At 46.6% G+C, this 19102-nt stretch overlaps 2 protein-coding genes across 12 annotated transcripts in view; one reads left to right on the forward strand and one right to left on the reverse strand.

Annotated features, from left to right (window-relative positions):
- Positions 1–2386, reverse strand: part of ANXA4 (annexin A4) — a 28462-nt gene extending 26076 nt beyond the window's left edge. Inside the window, exon 1 of one of the 2 annotated variants that reach the window (XM_081922582.1) lies at positions 2244–2386. The gene's annotated coding sequence lies outside the window, so the exon portion shown is untranslated. Of the gene's footprint in view, positions 1–1874; positions 1899–2243 lie in introns of those variants that run through there. The other variant, XM_081922583.1, reaches the window with a different exon arrangement.
- Positions 2387–3208: 822 nt separating this feature from the next.
- AAK1 (AP2 associated kinase 1) overlaps positions 3209–19102 on the forward strand; it is a 107091-nt gene continuing 91197 nt past the window's right edge. For 6 of the 10 annotated variants that reach the window (XR_014171157.1, XM_081922519.1, XM_081922524.1 and 3 more), the window contains exons 1-2: positions 9860–10098; positions 10519–10943. Coding sequence is in view for 9 of the 10 variants with exons in the window: in XM_081922519.1 (XP_081778645.1) it covers positions 10781–10943 (163 nt within the window). In the remaining variant the exon portion in view is untranslated. Of the gene's footprint in view, positions 3228–9858; positions 10099–10518; positions 10944–19102 lie in introns of those variants that run through there. The other 4 variants (XM_081922521.1, XM_081922522.1, XM_081922527.1 and 1 more) reach the window with 4 other exon arrangements.

The raw sequence follows: 19102 nt of genomic DNA on the forward strand, positions 1-19102 counted from the left end.
ATCAGCTTCTCTTGTTACAGAGTTTTTAGCATGGAATCCGCACAGGTGATAAGAAGCAGGTCGAAAATGCCAAAGCAATTCCCAAAGTACAAGCTAGAACAGCTTAGGAAACACCAACTTCAACTCCTGGCTCTTAATGCAGAAATTGATGGACTTGTTTAACTGGTTCTTGTTGCAGCACCCATTAGAATATCATTATTCGGCTTTATTATCCTGCAATTATCAAACTAGCATGTTAAATGAGACACCTTTACCCTTCAAACAAGAACACTGAATCAAGCTTTAAGAACCCAGGTGTGGCCTGTTCATACAAAGAACAAAAAGAGGCACAGGCCTCTAGGCTAGAGGGGGACCTCTGTTCTCAGGACCAAACCAGTGTGTCTCATGGTAACCAAACACAGACATGTGTGCCTGTGATTTTTTAAAAACTGAATGGAGCAGGAAGATATGAGTGAAACTCACTTCCCCATCATGCAGGCACCCACCCCCAACCCAGACATAAAAACCTCTCTCCTACCTGCACACCACTGTTTGAAGCAATTCCCAGTCTAAACCAGCTTTCCCAAACCTGATGCCCTACAGATGTTTTGAATTACAATTCTGATCAGGAGCAAATGCCAGGAGAGTGGTGCTGGATCTTGGCCCTGAGGCTGCTTTTCCTTTGGAGTAGGACTGCCCTCCACCCACTCTTAGGTGAGGGATGCTGGTCAGCAGATCCTGAGGTGAGGCACAGCACACTGGCATCATATGTCCACATGCACCAGAGTAAAAACATATCTGCTTCCTAGTGAGGTTTTGTTTCACAAGACTGGGGGAGGAGGCTGAGAGCTAACCACTTTAAAAAAAAGAAATCCCTTAAATTCCCCTTAAAGGCGAAATAGGGAGTGGATACCAGCACATGTAGACTGTCTAGACTAAATATCTTCTATATCTTTCTATTATCCAACAACTGCTTCCCCCCCTCTGGTAACGATATTAGATCAAGGTGTGGGGGCAAACTACCTCCTCATTCTATTATTATTACAGGTTGATTTATATTTCAGCTTTCCACAAGTTACTCTGTTTGCTTATTTCATAACAACGGCATGTAACTTACCTGCACAAAATGTCAAACTGCAGTTCAGTCAGAAAACAAAACATCCCTGAACCCCTAAAGAAGTCTTGGTCTACGCCACATCCTATCTCCGTGAACTTCTAGACCCCCAAATATTATCACCTTCAAGACCTACAATATTTTTCTTCCATCAAAACTGTCATGTTCACGGAAATGCAATTTGACCCTAAATGACAACTGCAAATAAGGCTATGGGGGCAGCCTTGCACCCCACAGTATGTTTCAGAGCAGGGTTTCCCAAACCCGGTTCCCCAGCTGTTTTTGAACTGCAAGTCCCATCATCCCTATCTAGCAGGACCAGAGGTCCAGGACAATGCAAATTTTAGTCCAACAACTGCTGGAGATGCATGTTTGGGAAGCCCTGTTTCAGAACCACAGATTGTATAGCCACACTTCCAGAAACAGATATGGCAGCATGGGAAAAATAGCTATTTTTTCAAGTTTTCAAAATGAGCTGTGGTGGGGAGGAGGGGAGCATGCGTGTAGCCAGAATTTTTGTTACCAGGCCTTTTGTTGGGGCGGGGGCAGAACCTCAGTTTGCTATGTATTTTGATTAAATTTCATTGACTGGGGTGGCAACTGCCCCTCCCTGCCCCCCCTAGCTATGCCCATATTATTGGTATGCTTTTCTCTTGTTCTTAATATTAGTTTCTTGGTTTTTAGCCTGTATTTTTATTCTGTGAACCGCCCTGAGATCTACGGATGAAGCGCGATAGGCCGATTTCACTATATTATTTATTATTATTATTAACTAACTAACTTGCGAGGCCTAGCAGGCAGCAGCCCATTTCTGCCTCGCAGCGGAAAAGTTCAGGCGCCCCCCTCCAAGACGGTGCCCGGACTCTGGGCCTCTCCCCGTCCGCCGCGCCCCAAGCGGAAGGCAAGCGGCACTCTGCCCGCGCTCAGAGGCACTCTTCCCGCGCCAGGCGGGGGAAACGGAGGCGAGCCCTCGCTCGGGTCCCCAGGCTGGCAGCGCCCGCTCCCCGCCGGCCCAGCGAGGGGAAGGAGGCCGGCGCCCAGGCACCGCCCGGCTGGCGAGGGCCCGCTCTCTACGGAGCACGCCGCGCCCTCGAGGCCTCCGCAGCCCCAGAAGTGGCACACACCCGCCCGCCCGCCCGCCTCGCCTCACCTGCCCGCCTGCCTGCCGAGTCCGCGCCGCTGCCGAAGCCGAGCGCCGCCTCGCCTTTTCATAGGCGCGGAAAACCCGCCCTTGGAAGGGGCGGACGCCGCCCGGGAGGCGGCTGAGGCGAGCGGCTCGGGTTTCAGCTCGGCGGGGAAGCCGGCGCCCTCCGGGAGGCGAGTTCTCCTCAGGGAAGCCTCTCTCCGCCCTCCCGGGACGACACCGAGGCTCTTCCCCGACGCCCGCCGAGATGAGCCCGGTCGGATGTGGCGGGAGCCTCGGACGGGGGAAGCGGCCTGAGGACGCCGCGGCTGAGGCGGGATTTGAACCCGGGGCCTCCTCCTCCTCCTCCTGAAGGAAGGTGAGGACAGGTGACCTCACCTAGGCCCGAAGTCACCCCCCCCCCACCAAAGCAGGCTCAAAGCTTCTCAGAGCTTTTCAAAATCATTTTTCTCAGCAGCTAAAAGGCATTAGCTAAGCATCAGAAACATTCCGCTTGCTGTAACTAAAAAGATTGCAACAAAGGTAGGGAACACAGTCCATTGTTTCTCTGGCCTTGCTAAAGAACCACATTGCAACTTGCTTTCTGTCCGGGAACCGTGCCAGAACAAGAGATTGAAACATATCTGAACACTCTGAAACCCCTTTCCTGGGAAGGGGGCCAAGAGTCCCAAGACAGCTTTCTGTTCATGCTCAGAGGACTCCTGAGGGAGGAGAAAGGAGGAGGGAACTGGAAAGGGGTATATATGCTTGTGCACATGACTGTGAATTTCGTGCATGCTTTTTGTGACTTATCACACTTGCTCCTTCTACCAGTTCATGGATGGTAGAAATAAAAGCCTTTTTTCCGAAACTATTCCTTGAGTGTCTGTTGACTCCCACTTCCCTTTCCCAGGCGCAATATTTTTCCCACCCGAGGGCAAAGCCTCATAAGGCTACACTCCTCCCTGCACTAACCACGGCTGCACCAGGCTGGCGGGACATCGAGCTTGAGTAAGGAAAGCTGGCAGCTGTTTTACTGCTATATTAAATTTGGGTATGTCCGCAGCATAAAAGCACAAGATGAAAACACGAAATACGTAACGAAAACCAAAGCAAAACAAATGCATCACTCCCCCCACATTCCAAAAGCAGGCAACCCCCCAATAGCAAAGCAGATAAAGTGTGCCATCCGCACTATGCATTTAAAGCACTATGGTGCCACTTTTAACAGGCACAGCTTCCCTCAAAGTTGCCCGGGAACTGTAGAGCTACGATTCTCTTAGAGGGTTTTAGCCACCAGTTCCTCTTCTCGAGGAACTTTTTTATGGGTCAATCTTTGTTGAATTTGAGATGGGATGTTGTCTAGGGTCAGAGTCTCTGGCCCCCTTCACATCATACATTGAGGAATTCTAGTAGCTGCAGTTCCTTGGGAAAGAGGGGGTGGGTTGTTAAATCGCTCTGCAAATTGGGGGCTCTGTGGAGGGAATTGTAGTTACACAAACTACAATTCCCAGGATGCTTTTGGGAAAGCATTGCAGGGGGTTGACCTAGATGACACTTAGGGTCCCTTCCAGCTCTATAATTCTGTGATTCTAAGCCATGATCATTTAAAGTGGTACAATGCTGCTTTCAACAATATAGAGGGCAGATTGCACCTTGGGCCCAGCAAAACCATGGTAATGGGAGCACCATATGAATTTAAAGCCTGACTCCTGCCTGAGCCAACCTCAGTATAGAGCAGTATATAAATTCAATCAATCAATCAGTCAATCAATCAACCTGCTCCTCTGGCACCCCATTTGACCAATCCATCCACTCTACATGGAAAAAGCATGGAACATTGGAAAAACTCCAGAAGAAAGGGGTTCAGGTCAGTAGCTGCTTTTTTTTAAAAAAGCATTCTCTTTTGTAATTTTCATCTGACCTTCCAAATTACGATAAATTGTACATTTAATGTTATACGTAAAGCAAAGTGTAGGAGACAACGATGGACTGGTGATGGTGGAATGAAGCAGAATATGAGTTGCTCTGCTATTTTTTCCTTAATAGGGTGTGACTCACAACCATTCCTTCCACCTTAAGAAGCCAAAGCAGGTGGGGGAAAGAACAGTACTGTATTGCAAGGATACAGATTTAAGGAGGAAATGCAGGACACTGGTTTTCATCGTGCTGCTCACAAGAGGTCACTATTGCTCCACAGGTGGGGCTGACCAGCAGTTCTGGATAATCTTGGCATTTATGAGATTTCTCCAAGTCTGGCAGATTTCCAGTTACAAAACGCTGAACTGTCTGGAAAGTTTGGTCAATAAGGGAGTAAAAGCGGGTATTGTATGAAGCTGCTGGTGCCCTGATTCTCAAAATGGGGGCCTCCCAAACAAAATGCAGGCTGCCGCTAGGATAGGCTCAGAAGCCTCATTCCTTAGGCTTGCCTAAGGCTCATGGAGTTTTATGAGCTAGGAGGTGAGCTAGATGTTTTTTTCCACCCAAATTTATCTGAAGATAAAACAAGTTTGCTTCCCCAAAATTATATTTCCAATTTGCATGTCAAGCATCTTCTGAGTACTCAAGTATTTGTCTTTCATGGATGCCAAGTGAAAATAATTTCAATATTTGATTGTGTTTAATAGTTCACCACCCAATCATAGCACACCACCATCAGTGTATAAGTCAGTTAGAAACCTCCACTCTGCCAACAGGGTGAGCTGGAGCACCGCCACCCAGGTAGGCAAGGGATGTGAGGAACAGGTGCTATCTAGTCCAGCATCCTGTTCTCACAGTGGCCAGCCCACTTTGGGAACCCACAAGCAGAATCCGAGCACAAGAACCCCCTCCCCTCCTATGGTCTCCAGCAATTGGTATTCAGAAATTGCTACCTCCAGCTGTGGAGACAGAGAATATAGATACTCTTAAAGGTAAAGGGGCCCCTGACCATTAGGTCCAGTCGTGGCCAACTATGGGGTTGCAGCGCTCATCTCGCTTTATTGGCCGAGGGAGCCGGCGTACAGCTTCCCGGTCATGTGGCCAGCATGACTAAGCCGCTTCTGGCAAACTAGAGCAGTGCATGGAAACGCCGTTTACCTTCCCGCCGGAGCGGTACCTATTTATCTACTTGCACTTTGACGTGCTTTCGAACTGCTAGGTTGGCAGGAGCAGGGACTTAGCTCACCCAGTCACGGGGATTCAAACCGCTGACCTTCTGATTGGCAAGTCCTAGGTTCTGTGGTTTAACCCACAGCGCCACCTGCGTCCCACAGATACTCTTACTGCCCATCAATTTGTATAATCCTGTTTTAAAGGGAAATAACGTGTTCTTTTCGTACATGGTTCTCCCATCCCAATTTTATCCTCACAGCAAGCCTGTGAGGTAGGTTAGACAGACTGGCCCAAAGTCACTCAGTGAGCTTCATGTAGCTGAGTAGGGATTTGAACCCTGGTCTTCCAGCTCATAGTCCAGTGCTCTAACCATTACACCACACTGGCTCTGCTGCCTCAATTCGTTTTTTAATCAACTAATAATTCATCATAAGAACCATTCCCCAATCCTTTTCCAAAAGACATCTGGGGGCAGAAAAGGCTTCCTTATAGAGAGCCAGACCAATGGCCCACCCAGCCCTCTGACAAGAAACAGTTGTCCATGACCACCTCTTACCTGGAGATGCTCTGTAGGAGCCAGGCCGCTGGTCAATACAGCACTCATTCCAATTGGTTCAGCTATGGCTGGGTGGGCTTTGCCTCTCCTAGCATGGGATTTGACCCTCTGAAGCTTGCATGTTAAATGCAAAGTATCTTGCCCCCCCCCCAAGCTTCCTCTTGCACACCCTGTGCTGCTTGCTGCTGCTGTCTTGTGACAGGGCAGGTAAGAAAAATCCCTTGTGATGTGCTTGACGCCTGACTTCTGCTGTGGCTGAATAGCTGAGGAATTGCTCTTCAACATTCGTTAAATTGGAAATATTAATGTGTGTTGTTGTAATTTTTCTTGTTTACCTCATGATAGGATTGTTTAATTGCTTATTAGTCCTGTTTATATGATTCTGTAATTTTTGTGTGTTATTTTTCTCTATTTTTATTACTTTGTTCTCTGCTCTGGAATTTAAAACATTCAGTGAAGAGGGGACTATATGTACTGTAAATAAATAAATGTTTGCAGTTTAGATATGAGTCAAAGGACACAGCACTCAGTGCTTAATGTTAATTACAGGTGAGTCTTAATTGTTTGAGGTTTTTTCTTCTTCTTAATTGGCATACGAAATGATGCCTCTAGAGTCCTTCAACCCATCTCATTCTGTTCAATATGAAACTGGGAACAAGTTGTTTGTATACCTACAGCCCATACTAATAAGGTGTTAACTAATCAGCTATATAATCAAAGTTCTTGATGTGGAACAGTTGGTTCTCTTTCAAGTATCATACTTTATTTCATATGCAAGCATTGGAAACAACATTTGTGCAGTGTTTCTGCTTCAATATGGAAAAAGTTTTGTTTGACCAGAAAAAATCCATTTTTCCACTGCAGAAAATCTCTGTATTATAGTAGCCTGTATTCTGGAATGAATATCAATTGGCTGGTGTTTTTCTTTTAAAAACAGGAAAATGAAGGGTTGTAGTAAATGCTAGTGCTACTCAGAGTAGACCCATTGAAGTTAATGGACACGGCTAATTTAAAATTCATTAATTTCAATGGGTCTGCTCTGAATTTGGACTTAGCTGGATACAAGCCCAATGTCTCCATTTAAGGCACAATCCTGTGCCATGGTTACACCAGCAGAGTAGCATTTGGAAGTGGCACCAGTGTAATCCAGCTGGTGGAAACAAGGTACAGTGGTACAGTGTTGCGTAACCTCTGGGTACAGTGGTACAATATTGCATAACCTCCAGGTTACGGAATCTTTGGGTTACGGCCGCTGCACACCCGGCAAACCCAGAAGTGTATTTGCCGCTCACGCATGCGCAGAAATGCTCTATCTCACCGTGTGTGTGTGCAGAAGCGCTCTATTGCGCCGTGCGCATGCACAGAAGCTGCACCTCTAGTTACAGATTTTTCGGGGTGTGCACAGCACCCCAAAATGAAGTAAATCCGTAACCAGAGGTACCACTGTATTCCAGAGTAATGACAATTGCACACCAGTGAATTCTCTCCTCCTTGCCTGTCAGGAGCAATGCTGTAGAGTTGGAAGGGACCCAAAGGGTTATCTAGTCCATTGTTTTTCAACCTTTTTTGGGCAAAGGCACACTTGTTTCATGAAAAAAATCACGAGGCACACCACCATTAGAAAATGTTAAAAAAATTTAACTCTGTGCCTATATTGACTATATATAAAGTAATTCTCTTGAATAGGAATCAAATAAGCACAAAGAAAGTATTTTATAATTACTTTATTAAGAAATAGTAAGTAAACAGAAATATGAAAAAATATAAAATACTTTATTTTTAAATCTTTTGAATTTTTCAATTTTTCCCACGGCACACCAGGCAACATATCGCGGCACACTAGTGTGCCGCGGAACAGTGGTTGAAAAACACTGATCTAGTCCAACCCCTGGCAATGCATTCTCCCATTTCATCTCTCTCATTCCTTCCACCTTCCAGACTCTCACACCTTCTTATATATCTAGAGGGCTTTTGTGTGGATGTCTCTTTCTTGCCTCCACAGCAATGGCAGCTTGCTGGGTCAGCTAGAGCGTGGGTGGTGCATCCTGCTGCTGTCAAAGAAGGGGGTTCTGTGTTGCTCCATTACATCTTCTTTTAAAGGATAAGGTAATGTGAACAGCTGTTCACCATGCTATTGTTCTGGGCACCCCAGTTCTCCTAGCAGTGAGGTTTCAAGGGGTGTGGCACTTAGCCTGGGAGATGGTTTCTTTGGAATGAGGTCAAAGGTGGATTTAGGGGAGCGCAACCGGTTCTCCCACACTGAGTTGAGAGGGCGCCGCAACATTGGCTTAGAATGGAAGGTGAGAGGTGAGGTGGGGGCTGGCAGTGCACTGCACAGGTTGCCGCTGAAATTTGAGAGCCCAAAGTCCACTACAGAATAAGGTTGCACGTACAACTTAACTCCAGCAGATAGGAATATGGGAAGCTGCCATATACAGAGTCAGACCACTGGTTCACCTACAGTACTGGAGATGTTCTCAAATGTAGACAACAATATTGTTAAAATCCCACAAACTGACTCATCAGCCTCTGGCTGATCCACACTGATAGTCCTATTTATAGAAATGTTAAGAGTTGAGGATCCTAGCATTGGAAGTGATCCCTAGGGTGCCCTCCAGATGTTTTGTCACAGCATTCAGTGGCTATACAGTCATACCTCGGGTTAAATGTGGTTCAGGTTGAGCGTTTTCAGGTTACGCTCCGCGGCGACCCGGAAGTAACGGAGCATGTTACTTCCGGGTTTTGCCGCTTGTGCATGCACAGACGCTCAAAATGACACCACACACATGCACGGAAGCGGCGAATCACAACCCCCAGATGTCCCACAACGTCCCAGGGCTCTGGAACGGATCCCGTTCGCATCCAGAGGTACCACTGTATTAAATAGTGAGGAACTGAGGTGGGTGGTGGTCAAACCAGAAAGATTTTAGAGGCATACAACATTCTTGCTCAGATGGGCATCTAATATAATGGTTTTATTTCTCCTAGAATTAGTTTAATATCAATATAACTTCGTCAACACCAACAGTGTTCTTCCTCGGACATGGATCTGATACCTTAAACCATTTTTAATTTTACTACTGCTACTATTAATCAAATCCATTCACAGTCCTGATCGACAATGAATTTTGGTCAATTTGCTAATCCCAATCAATCATGAGTTTGGGGTAAACGGATCCCTGCCTGAACGAATTACTATCTAAAAACCGTACAAAGGTGCTGTACAAAGGATGTACAGTGTGTGTGTGTGTGTGTGTTTTGTGACATGCAACAATTATATAAATAAAAAATAAAACAACAATAAACAGATAAACGGTTCTGAATATATTAACAAAGCTGTGTCAAAGTATATATAGTAAATTTATTACACTTATTACAGCATATGATTTCATATGCATATGCATTGGTGGCCATAAGTAAAAAGTATTTTGTATCATTAACAATTAGAATTTCTAGGAAGGGAGCAGGAAGGAAGGAATTTTTTTGAAAACATGTACTTCATGCACTCCTCTGTGTGAGTGTGACAGAGAGCGATAAATTAATACAGTAAATCCATTACTCACAAGCTCCCACCCAACAACCCTCCGCCAGGCGTCATCTGGGACTTGTAGTCCTGCGACTCGACGAGGTTGCCAGAGATCCCGCAGGCAGGGAGGAGAAACTACCCTTCCCAGAAGGCAAAGCGGCCAGAACGTCTGTTGCAATTTATACACGGGGGGGGGAGAGAGGAGGAGGAAGGGAGGAAGTAAATGTGAAGTCCCCTTAACAAAAAATAAAATCCCCTCTAGTTTTGTTGGTGGGATTATTTCACGGACCCGTCGCTTCTGTCGGAGGACAGAGGGAGCGGCTGCGTGCTTGCCTGGCTTCCCTGGCTGGGAAGGGGTTAAAAGGGAGGGGCGGCGCGTTGAGGATTCCTCCTCCCTCTTCCGCCCTCCTTCCTCTCGCCCGCCGACTCCCTCCCTTTCTCCCCCCCCCCCCCGCCAGCTTTTCTGGAACTGGGACTTCCTGTGGCAGTTCATTTCCTGGTCGGCGGGGGCCGCGAGCGGAGGAAGGCTCGGCATGGTCTCCCCCCGGCCAGCCCCAGCCTCCCTTGACGCTCTTCCACCTCCTCCTCCTCCTCCTCCTCCGCAGCGGCTCCCCCTCCTGCTCTGCCCGGCCGGCGGCGCTCCTCCGGCTGCCACTTTGTAGCGATGCTGCAGGGCCGGAGCGGCGCCCGCAGCGGAAGCGGACATGGTAACAGTGTGGCCAGGCCGGGTCTCTCTCTCTCTCTCTCTCTCTCTCTCTCTCTCTCTCTCTCTCTCTCTCTCTCTCTCTCTCTCCCCCCCCCCCCCCGCTGCATTGCTGGGGCGGTGGGTCCCAAAAGTAGGCTCTCCCCACCACTTGGCGGGGGAGAGAAGGGGGCCGTCATCATCACGACGCGTACCCTTTCCCCGGGCAAAGGGACCCCCCCTATTTTCTTTGCGGGCACCTCAAGAGTAGAAAGAAGGGGTGCTGTTTCGGGGGGGGGGATGCGAGTAAGGGATTCCTCCCCCTCCCCCGCCCCGCCTGAGGGAGATATTTCTCTCCAGAGAGGGTGCTGCTGCTGTTTTTAATATTATTAGACAGTTGGAGCAAATGGCAAAAGCCTCTAATTCTGTCTCTTCCTCCCAACAGGTCTGAATAACACCCAAGCTCTGCCTTCCTGGACTGGGCGAGAGGGAACAAAGCATATGACCTCTAAGGAAAAAGAAGATATTTTGCCGCAAAGGGATTAATTTTTGTCTTGCTTCAAGACGTCAAGAGCTGTGTACATAGACACACACACACATATAGAATATACACACAAACACACAATTATATATATATATTTGGGGTGTTTGTGTGTCATACTGGACTTGCTAAGCTAAAAGTGTTTAGGCTGCGCATTCTTGGAGCCATGAAGAAGTTTTTTGACTCCCGGCGAGAGCAGGGTGGCTCTGGGGCCGGTTCTGGGACCCTCGGAGGGAGTGGCAGTAGCACTGGGCCTGGGAGTGGATACGTAGGCCGGGTGTTCAACATTGGGAGGTGTCAGGTGACTGTGGATGAAGTTCTGGCGGAAGGTAAGATGCAGCTGATGGGAGTTTTGCCTCTCCTTCCCCTACCCCCTCCTCCTCTCTTAACATCTCCACAAATGAATGGAAGCAGATTCTTAACCCTTCTTTGAATGTTCACACGCACATTTTCCATTCTGACTTCTTTCAAGAAAACGTGCCGCTTTACATGGGTGCCACCTTTGCTTATTAAAAGGACTAGGATGTTGTGTCAAGGCAAATTAATAAATGGTAGCATTGGTGGCTACTGTCCTGTGTTTTAATTAACAATAAAAAAATGGTGTGGAACTCCAGTTTCTACAAATGCAAATAAACAGAGCCAGCTAACAGGGTTAACAGTATATAAGTTGGAAAACTCCCCCCCCCCCATTGGCAACAATATTATGTAATATGGCAGGCTGCATTGGTGCATATATTAAGGGGGTGAATTGTTTCCTTTCATGCTCTCCCCTCCCCTCCTCGTTTGAGTGCTATTAAGTAAAGGGATAATTGGATGCATAAGGATAAATGTGTCATTTATTCATGGTGCCTTTGTGTAGCAAGCACAAAGCACACATGTAAGATGCATGCTTACCTTGGGGGTTGTGGACCACAGAAATCTGGGTGACATTTTAAGGACTAAAGGAGATTCCTACAGGGGTCCATAAAGCTCACCCATAAAGTTTGCAGTGCAGAAAGCCCTTGGCTTTTTACTTCAGCTTGATTTGGTGCAGTCTAGCTAGAACGTTGAGATACTTCAGGGAATCTTTGTCTTCCCCCACCACTCCGTAGAAAAAACCCCAAATTATATATGGAACTTTAGCTTTGACCTTCACAATTGTAGTATTATTTAGGCCTTGCATGGAGTCAGTCATTGGACAGCATCTGTTTAAAAAGGGGGGGGGATGTACAGTTTAGAATTTATAATACATTGCATAAGACCTGAGTTACTAAGAAAGACCCCTGTTAGCAGAACTGGATAGAGGTATTTGAGAGGGTGGTGGTTGTTTTTCTGTATCCCTGTGCCAAGGTAAATTTTATTGAGCTGGCTTTCCCGAAGGGACAGTGTGGCTGCATTTACAAAGAACAGTGTTTTTCACGAAGCGTTTGTTTTTTTTTGGAAAAAGATGCTTGAGTGTGTTGAATCCAAGGCTGATGCTCACCTAGAGCAAGCCAAAGGCTGCTGGTTATGGTGAATTGCCGCAGGCATTTTTCTGAGTAGAGATAGGGAGTGGGCAAAAAGCCAGCCCTCGTCATCTCTCCCTCTCTCTCTCCAAAAATAACAAAGCCAATAAAAAATGGCGAGGCACTATTTTGACTGAATTGTCTACTGTGTACCTGTCTCTACTGGCTTCTGACAAGGCCCTGGCTATGAGGTGCTCTCAGGACTAAGCTACAGATACGTTCTGCCTTCCTCATGCTTACTACGTAGGAAACAGAGGACCTCATTTGAAGATGATTAAATAACTTGCCGGCAGATCCTCCATGTGATGTTGACAGGAGCAGGAAATGATCTGTACCTTGTACTGGGAGGATTCTCTCCTCCAAAATTTGTTGAACTGCTCCTCTTCCTCTCCATGCCGTTGTCGTTTGTGCCTTCCTCCCTGGAGCTCTCCTGTTCTCTGGGTGCTTTAAGAGGAAGATAAATGTTGTGACTGAGATTTCTGGTGCATATTTGATTTGGAAAGAGCAAGGTTGGGTGCATGTGCATGGATAGATAGTAGCTCGTGTGTTTTCAAGGCATGCTTAGGGGCTCCTGAAGTGGTCCCAGAATAATGGGGATTGGGGTGAAGAACATAAATGAATAGCACAAAGAGAGCTTTAGGTGGCTCTAAAGGGTGGCTTGGTAGCCATGGTTTTTGGGGATGTGTCTTAAACTGGTCTGAGCCTGCAGAATTAACTAAGCTTCAGTGGAGAGGGCAGAATCACCTGAAAGTTTTTATTCACTCACCCCAGGTTTGGACACCAAAAGCATTTCTCAGAAAATGTGCACCCTCTTCTATGAGGCCACCCATAAAGTAGATGCTGTTTGAAAGGTAGGAGGGGTGACTGTAAAAAGTATGTGTTTAAATGTAGCTTTTAATGCATGGTGTCTAATCATTAGGCAAATATATGTATATAATCCTCTGCTGACCTCTTTTGATGGAGAAACTCAACACACAAAGTATGGTCCCTGTGGGCTCAATTGGTGTATCGGTTAGAATGTTGAATTTGGGGCCAGGAATGCCCAGGGGCTCCCATTTGACCATGAGATTCTCCAGGTGAACCCTTGGTCTAACCTACATTGAAAGGGTTGCTGTGATAAATAAAGGTGGAGAGGATATCTGTGTATACCATCTTGAGCTCTTTGGACGAAAAGTAGGATTAAAAAATGAACCCTTCCATTATCAGCTCTGAATGTTTTGTGTGAGCCTGGAGGAGGAAACATAGTCCTGCATTTTGGCCTCTTACCTGTAATGGGCTTCTTGGATCAGTGCATGTAATAAAATGGGGAAAAGTGATTAAAATTCTAAGTTCACATGTTTTATTACAGACAATGGCAATTAGCATTGTATGGTGTATTGCAAATGTTGAAATATGCCCATCCCATGCCTGTCATTTTACGTAATCCTTGGCGCAGCCTCTTAAGGCAGGCCAGTTCTATTTGTTAGATATCTATGTCCATCTTCAGTTGTAGATAGAAGGCTGAGACCAGGAAAGTAGTGCCTTACTGAGGCCACCACATGAGGATAGGGTGGGAGATGAGATTTGAAACAGGGACTTTACAACTTGACCTCTAATCTACTGCATTACAACCAGCTTGACCCTGTTAAAAGCTTAACCTGACTTCCAGTGTCCAGGCTGGGGAACCTGTGGTCCTCCAGATGTTGGTGGACTCCATCCGCTACAGCCAGCAGGGCCCAATGATCAGGAATTATGGGAATTGTGATTCAGCAGTATCTGGAGGGCCAGAGACTCCCCAAACCTGACCTATATAAACTCTCTCATGTGAAAGACTCTTGCACAAAGGACTGCTCTAGAGCAGCCTTCCTGATAGGCTGGGACTAGAACTCCCATCAGCCCTAGCCAGCATTAGCTATGTTGGCTGGGATGAAAGTTGTAGACCAACACATCTGGAAGGCAGCATTTAAGGGGAGGCTGCATCTGACTTTAGCAGGCCTTCAAGGTTAAGGTTTTCTGATAAATCTGTGGGTAAGTGTCTCCCAATGTTGAATGGCTTTTGTGTTCTGAAGAAACCTGATTCAGCAATAGGATGCTCTCATGGACAGAGGTGAGGGGCCTTTTATGGTCCAACGGCTGCATTGGCTCATGAGCAACCTTTGGGTGGGGACACAAGCCAGTGGTGGGTGGGACCTCCAGAGGCAAAAGTTGGTGGAGCCACAGAGCTAACTCTTAGGGTTGTGTGGTAGATTACATTCCAGCCATGCAAAAATCCAACTCCATGCAGGCAAGCAAGAGATATTATTGCAGTTCAGGGACACACTTTCAGGCAAGCAAAAGCACTGTAGGAAAGCAATGGAACAGGGTATGTATGTATGTATGTATGTATGTATGTATGTATGTATGTAAGTAAGTAATATGCCACCAATATATGCCCCAAGCATTCTAGGTGGCTCCCAACAAAATATTAAAAACACAATAAAATGTCAACCATTAAAAACATCCCCGAACTGCTTTCAGATGTTTTCTGAAAGTCAAATAGTTGTTTATCTATTTGACATCTGATGGGAGGGCATTCCTTGGGAAAGTGCCACTACAGAGAAGGCCCTTTGCCTGCAAGGTGTGAGAGCAGGAAGGGGTATGTGCCTTGAAGAGGGCCAGGGCCAGAATAAGAGCTTTAAAGCCCCCTAAGCACTGAAATGATTATGGTACTTCCCTTCTGTAATTTGAAGTAAAAAAAAACAATACTAAACTTTAAAATCAATCAATCACTGGATCTGATGGCCTCATTTTGATCTACGTTTGTAGGACGTCCCCTGGTTTAGGTGGGGATTAAGTAATAAACCAAGAACATAAAATGAACATAAGAAAGGAACATAAAAATGGAGGAAGAGTGTGGAGTGGAGGGTAAGGAAGTCTAACAAGCTCTGATTTCTCCTACTGTGACTACTTTGATGTTTTTCTTGAAATACCAAATGTCATTGGAAAAAACCTCATTGTGTGCATGCCCTTGTCTTGCTGGTGCCTTAAGCATGTACTTAGTTTGCCTGTTTGGCCCAAGGGTTCCCCACCCCATCTACCTTATGGGAAAGGCAGAGAAAATGGTCAGTCACACATGCTCCTGGGAGAGTTTTGCTCTCTTGCTGTGATGTCCTTGCTTTGTGTGTGTGTGTGTGTGTTGTGTACCAGAACTGTGTTGGCTAAACAGGATAAAGTGCCTGCTTGGGAACAAACTACTGCTGAGAGCTCATTATGTGTTCATTATTGCCTTGTTTTTCCTCTTCAAACAGTAGTGAAATTAAGGCCATACTTGAGTTGGGTGGCAGAGAGGCAGGCCCTGGGCCGAATTCTAGCCAATGGTTAGGGAGCTGGATCTTTTGTCTTTTTGCCTCCAGGCTGAAGGTGTTGGTGTCATCACCATGCAGAGTGCTGCTTCTTGGGAATCAAGGTGACGGGGAGGGAGGTTTCAGGTTAGCCTTTTTACTGACATGCAGGCTTCCTATCAGTAATAATTTTATTGCCATTATACAATCTTTGCTGCAAGTGCATTTGGAATACAGCGGTACCTCAGGTTACATACGCTTCAGGTTACAGACTCCGCTAACCCAAAAATACTACCTCGGGTTAAGAACTTTGCTTCAGGATGAGAACAGAAATCGTGCGGCAGCAGCGGGAGGCCCCATTAGCTAAAGTGGTGCTTCAGGTTAAGAACAGTTTCAGGTTAAGAACGGACCTCCGGAATGAATTAAGTATGTAACCAGAGGTACCACTGTGCCATGTACAGTTCTCACCTCAAAAAGGATATTGCAGTGTTGGAAAAGGTTCAGAAAAGGGCAACCTTAATGATCAAGGGGGTGGAGCGACCCTATGAAGAAAGGTTGCAGCATTCCATACTTTTTAGCCTACGGAAAAGGCAAGTAAGAGGCAACATAATAAAAGTTTATAAAATTATTCATGGCATGGAGAGCGTAGATGAAAGTTTTCTTTTCTCTCTCAAAACACAAGAATTTGTGGACATCCGATGAAGCTGAATGTTGGAAGATTCAGGACACACAAAAGGAAGTCCTTCATACACTCTGTAGTTAAATTATGGAACTAGCTTCCACAGACGTCAGTGGTGGCCACCAACCTAGATGAATTTAAAAGAGGATTGGACAAATTTATGCTGGAGGTGAGGGCTATCAAAGGCTATGAAAGCTATGCTCTACCTCCACAGTAGAGGCAGCAATGCTTCTAAATACCAGCTGCTGGAAGCCACAGTAAGAGAGAGTGCTGTTGTGCCTGGGTCCTGCTTGCTGGGTTCCCACAGGTTGGCCATTACGAGAACAGAATGCTGGACTAGATGGGCCTTTGGCCTGATCCATCAGGCTCTTCTGATGTTCTTATTTCATGGAGAAACATTTCATTATCATGCAAGTACCAGCATGCTGGGACGCAGGTGGTGCTGTGGGTTAAACCACAGAGCCTAGGACTTGCCGATCAGAAGATCAGCGGTTCGAATCCCTGCGACGGGGTGAGCTCCCGTTGCTCGGTCCCAGCTCCTGCCAACCTAGCAGTTCGAAAGCACGTCAAAGTGCAAGTAGATAAATAGGTACCACTCTGGCGGGAAGGTAAAAGGCGTTTCCGTGCGCTGCTCTGGTTTGCCAGAAGTGGCTTAGTCATGCCGGCCACATGACCTGGAAGCTGTACACCGGCTCCCTCGGCCAATAAAGCGAGATGAGTGCCGCAACCCCAGAGTCGGCCACGACTGGACCTAATGGTCAGGGGTCCCTTTACCAGCACGCTGCCTGAAGTGTTGAGGTGCTGGGTTACCTGCTCTTCAGTTTGTGAGAACTAGGTCCGACATAAGGGGAGTCTCACTGCTGGGTCAGTCAGTCGAAAGGCCCATCTAGTCCATTGTCCTGGTCTCACAGAACCTGAGTACAATAGTGCGCTCTCCACATGAGGTTTCCAGGAACCGGTATTGGGAGACATGCTTCCTCTGACAGAGGAAGTAGAAGATAGTCCTTGCAGCTAGTACCCATCAATAGCTCTCTCCTCCATGAATTTGTCTAATCTTCTTTTGCAGCCATCCAAGCTGGTGGCCATCACTGTCTCCTGTGGCAGTGAGTTCCATGGTTTAACTGTGTGCTGCACAAAGAGGGACTTTCTTTTCTCTGTCCTGAATCTTCCAACATTCAACTTCATTGGATGGTCCTGAGTATTATGTGAAAGGGAGAAAAACCTTTCTCTATCCACTTTCTCCTGACCGCAAATAATATTACACATCTCTATTGTTTCTAAACTAAAAAGCCCCAAGTGCTGTAACCTTTTGTCATAGGGGAGTCGCCCCAATCCCTTGATCATTTTGGTTGCCATTTCCAGTGCTATAATATTTTTTGAGGTGAGGTGTCCAGAACTGTACACTCTATTTACCCTTCCCATGCCTTCTGTTTCTCGTGAAACTTAAGGCTGGATTACCTGTGTGGGTTCCCACATGCATTTCCCATCAGTTGTACCTGGTTTTCACATGCATGTCTGTGGCTTGGTTTCTTAACATAACACAACCTCGTAGAGTGCTGGTGGTTGCAAAATTCAGTGTTCTATCAATGGTGCTAATCTAGGGCAGGGAGATTTTGGAGAATTCCATTTCAATATTGATTTTGCCCATGTAAGGTGTGGAGTCCCTAAGACTTTATATGTATTGTGTGACTTGCATTTCTGATTTGGGACTTTGCCATGTTTACATATCATGTTAAGCTGTGGCGTTTAGTTTGTTTAGCAGTACATTGCATGAGATCCTTGCTGGTACCTGCATCCCAAGCTCCTGGATAAGATTGGTTGTGCATTGTTTTTTTTCTGGCAAGATTCCATATCTTACTGAGCGCATGACTAACTTTCAAAAACTGCTGTGCACCTAAGAGTTCAGCTGACTGGCTGCATTAGTTAAACTGGACAAACTGGATGTCTTTTATTCCTTATTAATTTAGCTCTGCATTTTAACCTGTACAGGTCATGTGACTGTAATAAAAACTGGCTCACTGGCACTTGATTTCTGTAGGCTTGCTGACTAGCAGTGAGTGTTTTGACTGCAGAGCTCTCTCTGCATTGATTTATCTGTAACCTCTTTCACATGTGCAAGTTGCTGGCTGCAACATTCAAATGTGTGTGTGTGAACCTGTCCCTCATCATGGCTACAGTATTGGGTAACCGCTCTGTGTGTGTGTGTGTGTGTGTGTGTGTGTGTGTGTGTGAATGAGCCATTGCAAATAAAACACCACAGAAAGAGCCTTTCTTTCTCCCAACGTCCTTTCATATAAGGTAAAGGTAAAGGACCCCTGGACAGCTTAGTCCAGTCAAACTTGACTGTGGGGTGCGGACCACGCGGTGCTCATCTCGCTTCAGGCCAGGGGAGCCAGCATTTATCCACAGACAGATTTCTAGGTTATATGGCCAGCATGACTAAACTGCTTCTGGCACAATGGGACACCGTGATGAGTGCCAGAGCTCACAGAAACGCCATTTACCTTCCCGCCACAGCGGTAACTATCTACTTGTGCTGGTATGCTTTCAAACTGCTAGGTTGGCAGGAGCTGGGTCAGAGCAACTGTAGCTCACCCCGTCCCACAGACTCAAACCGCTGGCCTTCTGTTTGGCAAGCCCAAGGGGCTCAGTGATTTAGACCAGTGTTTTTCAACCTTTTTTGGGCAAAGGCACACTTGTTTCATGAAAAAAAATCACGAGGCACACCGCCATTAGAAAATGTTTAATATTTTTTTCTTTAATGGCATACAAAAACGTTACCGACCGTTCTCTGCTCAGCGGGGATCGATCCGCTGAGCCGGCGGATGACAGCTCCGTCTCCGCACTGTGTGCAGAGAGGGAGATGTCAGAGTCCCGCTGCTCTCTATGGGGAATCGGATGAGAGCGGACTGCCTGTCCGCTCTCATCCGATCCCATCTGATCTGATCCCCACCCAGGACGGATGGGAAATAGGGTGGACACAGTCCGGTGCCTGCCTAGTGGGCGAAAAATTGACTTTTTTTTAA

Source organism: Podarcis melisellensis (genome assembly GCF_964234715.1).
Source record: "Podarcis melisellensis genome assembly, chromosome: 8".
NCBI lineage: Eukaryota > Metazoa > Chordata > Lepidosauria > Squamata > Lacertidae > Podarcis > Podarcis melisellensis.